This window comes from Leptinotarsa decemlineata, unplaced genomic scaffold (genome assembly GCF_025532065.1).
Source record: "Leptinotarsa decemlineata unplaced genomic scaffold, Ldec_3_MD MMD2_tig00005581, whole genome shotgun sequence".
NCBI lineage: Eukaryota > Metazoa > Arthropoda > Insecta > Coleoptera > Chrysomelidae > Leptinotarsa > Leptinotarsa decemlineata.
The window spans coordinates 1-7,500 of NW_027412636.1; the positions used below are offsets into that span (position 1 = coordinate 1).

Sequence of the window (7,500 nt, forward strand, 5' to 3'; positions counted from 1 at the left end):
GATGATCTCACGCGATGTAAAAGACGCCACTCTGTCGTCACTATTTCAGATAGTAACTGGAACTCTAGTAGGCTCCGCCCACCGGAAAGTTGAGCGTTCGAGAACGCCATTGGTCGGTAGGACGGTATTAATACAGGTCCGATTCTATATAGAAATCTTGTATAGAAAGCTACTGTTAGAGCAACATCGAATAATTCTCAGTGAATTCTTTAAATTTATCCGATATATAATACTAATCTACGATTCGACATGTCTGGACGTGAAAAAGGAGGTAAAGTTAAGGGAAAGGCAAAGTCCCCGTTCCAGTCGGGCTGGACTCCAATTCCCAGTAGGACGTATTCATCGACTCCTTCGTAAGGGAAATTATGCCGAACGAGTTGGTGCCGGCGCCCCGGTTTACTTAGCCGCAGTAATGGAATATTTGGCAGCTGAAGTCTTGGAATTGGCCGGTAATGCGGCTCGCGATAACAAAAAAACCCGTATCATTCCTAGACATTTACAGCTGGCCATTCGAAACGACGAAGAACTCAATAAATTGTTATCAGGAGTAACCATTGCTCAAGGTTGTGTTTTGCCCAATATTCAGGCGGTTTTGTTACCGAAAAAAACCGAAAAGAAGGCATAAGTACACATTTCCTGAGAGAGGAAAGCGACAAATAAATATCGGCCCTTATCAGGGCCACAACGATTTTCTCTAATGAATTCGACAATTGCATATATTTTTTTTTTATTTTCTTGTCATCGCTTTTCGATACAATTGTTGACGCAGCACGATATGCGATTGTTTCTTTCTTGCTTGCGCATATTTACGTATACATGTATACATGATTAATAATATTATTATTGTTCAACTTCTTATTTTCGTGCCGAAACAAGTGATTTCTATTTTGCTGAAATCAATATCAGAATGTCTGTACGTTTATTCGTGATGAAAATAAATGTATGCAGTAATATCATATTTAGGTATACAAATGAATAAACATAACAATATCCATAGAAATATTATACATTCTTGTTCGTGGAATTACAATATAGACAATCATGAGTAAATTGGAATGAAAAATGAAAAAAATTATACCTAATTTAATTATATAGCATAGGATGAATGCATACATACATTTCAATATCTGCAGAAATGAATGACGAGTATATAAAATAGGTTGTTATTATTATTCATAGTAATTTGTGAAATGGGATAGATGAATATTATAAGCATAAAACAATAATATTTGACAGTGGTTTCATTAACCTTCGATCAGTTATGAATATTCATTTTTCAATTTTTTTCTTTACGTACAAATGGTATCGCGTTTTAAAGCGGCGTTTCAGAAAAGTTTCATATGTAATTTCTATTGGTGAATAATTGAATAGTTTGGGAGCTACCTACTAGCTAGCTAGCTAGATACCAGTAGCTTCCTGCTTCCCTGTCCTATAGATTTAGAAACCGAGTGGTAATAATCTAATTGTACAGATCGTTCTTCTCTTTCTTCTTCGTATACAGATGTAGTAGGTTGAAATTATAATTTCGTTAAGTATACAGGATAAAATGAAGCAATTATTCAGGTAATCAAAAGAATGACAGATAATGCTTAAAATTAGATGGGTATATCGTTCGAATTTAATTTGGTAATTCGTTAATTATTACTCACACCAAAGTAAAGTATATAAACGAATTCGTTTTGAAAACAAATTGTGGTTCTGAAAAGAACCGTTTTTTTTTTTTAATTTCTCGTCGGAATATGAATCTAACCGCCGAAACCATATAATGTACGCCCTTGACGTTTGAGAGCGTATACTACGTCCATGGCCGTGACGGTTTTTCTTTGGCGGGTTCTGTATATGTTACCGCATCTCTGATAACATTTTCGAGAAATACTTTGAGTACTCCACGAGTTTCTTCGTATATCAATCCGGATATACGTTTTTACACCTCCACGACGAGCTAATCTTCTGATGGCAGGCTTCGTAATTCCTTGAATATTATCTCGCACACTTTGCGATGTCTTTTTGCTCCGCCTTTTCCTAATCCCTTTCTCCTTTTCCTCTACCAGTCATTTTGTGTAATACAAACGGAAGATTATAGAGAAAAAAAGTACGAGCGAAATACGTTATTACTACTTCGAATGCTCGAGAACAACTGAAGGCCGTCGGCGCTGGAAAGCTTGTCACCAATACCCAAGAACCGCAAAAATATAAATTCGTTTTTAATAAAAACCTATTTATTACCCTGAAATCTCATCGAAATCCGATGAGATTTGATAATATTTCAATGCATTAAACATGCAAACAAGAATATCTTCGAAATATTTCTAAGTCCAAACGGCGGACGGTAGCCTGAACGCCGATATCTCGACGTTCAGAAACCGAGAAAATTTCATTCTAGCGTTGTGCTCTCGCGGAGAAGTAGGCGGGCTGACGCTAGCCAACCACGCGCGAGAATTGCTTATGCAATTCTGTATTTAAGAAATCGCAGAATCGCGATTTGAACACTTCTGTTCTGTCTTCAGTTCAGAACGCTTCGCTGTTCAGTTTAAACCTACTGTTCAGTATTTTATTAGTTGAGATTTTACCTTCAGACTTAGAAGCCATACGGTGTTATAGTGTATTATAAGCGGTTGCGAATTTAGAGTTTCTCCGTAAGAAAGAGTTCTTAACCTGATCCTGATTATTCCGAAGTGTCGGAATTAAATAGTCAGCGTCCTTTACTCAGTGGAGTATTGAATCTTGAGAGAAGTCTTCGCCAGTGAGAATCTGCGTTCATATACACCTTCTTGGGTATTGGTTGCAAGTAGAACTGTACAAAACGGTAGTTGCAGAGGCTATACCGAGCCAAGTGTGTGGGAAGTAATTAAACAAAAATTACTTCCCAAATGAATTCGTAAAGCATCACACACAGTGAAACACACAAACCTGTCTTTGTCAAGACAAACTAAACTGAATCCGAACTTATTAGTTCGAAACAAGTGAATTCGAGTGCCATCTTCTAGACCTGGTGAGTGCTGAACTATAATTGACTTTCTCCTTAGTGAAACTTTAGTGGTACCTGCCTGGACACCGAGATTCAACGTGGGACTTCCAAGGAAAGGCCTCCGTCGCCGTATTGACTGCACCAACAGTGAATACAGCCGGAGGTACGCCTACCCGAGCCGTCTACGAGAGTTTCCACGAGGGAGCTCTCATTGCATTGACGCTCGGCGGCTTAAAAGCCCTTGAGTCCCCGGGACTGTTCACATCTTCGGTGATAGGAATACTAGGTAGGTCACTTCGGGTTTTGTGTGTCGTATAGGACAGGGATCGTTAGGGAAACTCTGAGACCGGTCCTAGCGGCCAACGTGGTGTCTCACCGTACCCCCGCGATTTTGTTTAGATATTAGCTTGCAATTAGGGACTTAATAATAAAGTCGAGATTTTGCAGTTAAAGGGGTGAGTTTCTCGTGTAGTTCCTACACGAAAGAGATCCTCCGGAGCCAAGAGTGCGTCCCGGCTCTGGTCTTCTGGGATGCTTGGCGTCGACGAACGAACTCATTTGCCTAGCCGGGGTAAAAGTCGCAAATTCCGAGAAAATGAATAAAGATTTTCATTTTCATAGAACGCGAGTATCTACATGGCGCTGGCCACCGTGGGCCAATTTTGCGTATAATAACGCTAATAGTGAAAATATGATGTTTTCTACGACAAATCCTTTCTCGTCGCTAGTCACTGAACAAGGAAATAACTCGACAAATCCGTTTCTGAATTCGGACGAGTATGTGAGTGGAAATACAAATCCGTTCGTGACAGTAAGCGAGTTAGAGAACAAAGAAGTGTCACGTTTGACAATAATAACAAGCCTTTTTCGCATTATGGCTTTAATAACGAAATGCGATGGCGCCCAGAAACACGGGATACAGAAAGTATTCCCAACAAACGCACAAACGGTCATACTGACCCAATAAATCGGCTGGCAGAAATTCTGTTAACTGCGATCAAACAGGGACAGAATGCCAGACCGATAATTCCTACGTTGGATAAGGATAGTTTGCAACTTTTAATGGAATCGATAATGAGAATCCACAAGAGTTCATCGATAGTCTCGTGGACAAACTACGTAAGTATCACATTCCTAGAGAGGAATGGGTAACGATACTAAAGGAGCGATTAGCGGGAAAAGCCGCGGAATGGGCTGCCGTGTATAGACACTGTAAGGTAGACTGGGAATTCCTTACTAATCGTATCTTATGTACGTATAATAGTCCACAAGTGATTGCCAAACTTACGTCCAAATTTTATGGGGAGATCCAAGATGAGTCGTTGCAAACGGACTTATTTATTTTAAGGAAGATAGCGTTGGCGAAAAGATTATTCGGGGATATAGACGAAAAATCTATTTTTCCCACGATAATTAATCTGATTAAGCCAGAAATTCGCTGCTTTCTTAGGAGAGAGCGATTTGACAGCGTGGATCAGTTGCTAGATACTGTCAACGCTATTGAGGCCGATATAAGGGCACAAATTGAATTCAGAAATCAAAGAGAAAATATTTCTCGAATTCTCATCATTCACAAATGAACTCTCATTTCCAAGCTGGCCCGAGAAATGTTTCTCGACAGGCCAACGATATGCCTAGGCATGTGCCGCCTAGAAACGATGCTAACGAATCTAGAATTCGTAACAAATCCCCGCCACGGAGAGTGGCAAACAATGTTGTGGAAGTTGTAGACACCAGTGTCAAGAATTCAGAAATAAACGAACCTCCGACAAGGGGTGTCGTTAATCAGATCCTTGTTGTAAAGGAACCTGAAGTTCATACTAAACCGGTTAAGGACCGGTGGTGTGAGTTAATAGAGGAGAAAAATTCCCTAACTAAAGAATAAGAGATGGAAACCCGGAATCTTCCGTAGAGAATATGAAAGAAAAATTGAGCGAGGTCGAGTGTCAAAGGACAGAATTGCCTAGAATTCCTGTTCTCATCAATGACAAGGAAGTCCTTGCATTGATAGATACTGGAGCTTCAAATAATTTTATACAGCCAAAATTCGTAAAGGATGACATACCGGGAAACACTTCTTGCCCTGAAGTGATCCACATGGGATGTTTCGGCAGTGAGACTCCTAGTTTAGGCCAGATTACTGTAGAGACAGTAATCGAGGAGGTGCCTTGCCAACTGGAGTTCACTGCAGTGGAAAGTCTCAGGGAAGAAGCTATCCTGGGAATGCCATTCCTGCAAAATAATAATGTCACGATCGACATGGCTGAAAATACACTGAGTTTGGGAAATTCCCCGGAATAAAAATTTCATTGAAGAGAGGAAGCCTCTCTAATCTAGAGAAGAGACAGCCTCCCGATAAACGGCGGCGAGAGAAGTCTCCGCAAAAGAAGAAAGGATTCATTAAAAAGCCGAAAAAGTGTTATTCGCAAAATAGAATGCCTCTTCAAGGTGAAATGTATTGTCGCTCAAAGGTCGATTTTCGTTTCGATAATAACGAGATACGTCCGATCTTCGGAAAAGAAACCGGGACTGGAACTGCCTCCGAAGTCGGGGCCGATTTTTAAACTTGTTAGATCAATCGCGATTTCCGGAGCTTACTGTAAGAAAGTCTCCAAATTGTAAAATCCAGGCCGAGTGCGGAGCTGGGAGACGGCTGAGATGCCTCGGTGTGTAAATTAGTTTTAATGGGGATACAAATATTGTAAATATAGTTTAAAGGACCAATTGTAACCATTATATAATTGTATGTGTTTTTGAAAAATAAAGAAAAAGCAATTGCTTCTCATGCACTTGATCTCGGATAGCTATGCAACTTCTTAGGGCAGGGGGGTGTCACCAATACCCAAGAACCGCAAAAATATAAAAATTCGTTTTTAATAAAAACCTATTTATTACCCTGAAATCTCATCGAAATCCGATGAGATTTGATAATATTTCAATGCATTAAACATGCAAACAAGAATATCTTCGAAATATTTCTAAGTCCAACGGCGGACGGTAGCCTGAACGCCGATATACTCGACGTTCAGAAACCGAGAAAATTTCATTCTAGCGTTGTGCTCTCGCGGAGAAGTAGGCGGGCTGACGCTAGCCAACCACGCGCGAGAATTGCTTATGCAATTCTGTATTTAAGAAATCGCAGAATCGCGATTTGAACACTTCTGTTCTGTCTTCAGTTCAGAACGCTTCGCTGTTCAGTTTAAACCTACTGTTCAGTATTTTATTAGTTGAGATTTTACCTTCAGACTTAGAAAGCCATACGGTGTTATAGTGTATTATAAGCGGTTGCGAATTTAGAGTTTCTCCGTTAAGAAAGAGTTCTTAACCTGATCCTGATTATTCCGAAGTGTCGGAATTAAATAGTCAGCGTCCTTTACTCAGTGGAGTATTGAATCTTGAGAGAAGTCTTCGCCAGTGAGAATCTGCGTTCATATACACCTCTTGGGTATTGGTTGCAAGTAGAACTGTACAAAACGGTAGTTGCAGAGGCTATACCGAGCCAAGTGTGTGGGAAGTAATTAAACAAAATTACTTCCCAATGAATTCGTAAAGCATCACACAGTGAAACACACAAACCTGTCTTTGTCAAGACAAACTAAACTGAATCCGAACTTATTAGTTCGAAACAAGTGAATTCGAGTGCCATCTTCTAGACCTGGTGAGTGCTGAACTATAATTGACTTTCTCCTTAGTGAAACTTTAGTGGTACCTGCCTGGACACCGAGATTCAACGTGGGACTTCCAAGAAAAGGCCTCCGTCGCCGTATTGACTGCACCAACAGTGAATACAGCCGAGGTACGCCTACCCGAGCCGTCTACGAGAGTTTCCACGAGGGAGCTCTCATTGCATTGACGCTCGGCGGCTTAAAAGCCCTTGAGTCCCCGGGGACTGTTCACATCTTCGGTGATAGGAATACTAGGTAGGTCACTTCGGGTTTTGTGTGTCGTATAGGACAGGGATCGTTAGGGAAACTCTGAGACCGGTCCTAGCGGCCAACGTGGTGTCTCACCGTACCCCCGCGATTTTTGTTTAGATATTTAGCTTGCAATTAGGGACTTAATAATAAAGTCGAGATTTTGCAGTTAAAGGGTGAGTTTCTCGTGTAGTCTACTAACGAAAGAGATCCTCCGGGAGCCAAGAGTGCGTCCCGGCTCTGGTCTTCTGGGATGCTTGGCGTCGACGAACGAACTCATTTGCCTAGCCGGGGTAAAAATCGAAAATTCCGAGAAAATGAATAAAGATTTTCATTTTCATAGAACGCCGAGTTATCTACAAGCTGGTTTTTTTGTCTTGTTTTTGGGGGGACACGCCCACTTTCTTCGATTCAACCAATGGTAGAAGTTCCCTATCCTTATACCTGAATAAAACTGTTAACGACCGATCGTGAAGGCTCACTAATCAGTATTTGTCGTTCGACTGAGGAACTATTCGTATACGATGGCTCGTACAAAGCAAACAGCTCGCAAATCTACCGGAGGTAAAGCCCCTAGAAAGCAGTTGGCTACTAAAGCCGCCCGAAAAAGCGCACCCG

At 41.0% G+C, this 7,500-nt stretch overlaps 1 protein-coding gene across 1 annotated transcript in view; it reads left to right on the forward strand.

The window, feature by feature from the left end:
* Nucleotides 1-7,289: 7,289 nt before the first annotated feature.
* LOC141484410 (histone H3) overlaps nt 7,290-7,500 on the forward strand; it is a 543-nt gene continuing 332 nt past the window's right edge. The window contains exon 1 of the mRNA XM_074179441.1: nt 7,290-7,500. This exon is cut by the window's right edge and continues 332 nt beyond it. Coding sequence (XP_074035542.1) covers nt 7,407-7,500 — 94 coding nt within the window. The 5' untranslated portion in view covers nt 7,290-7,406.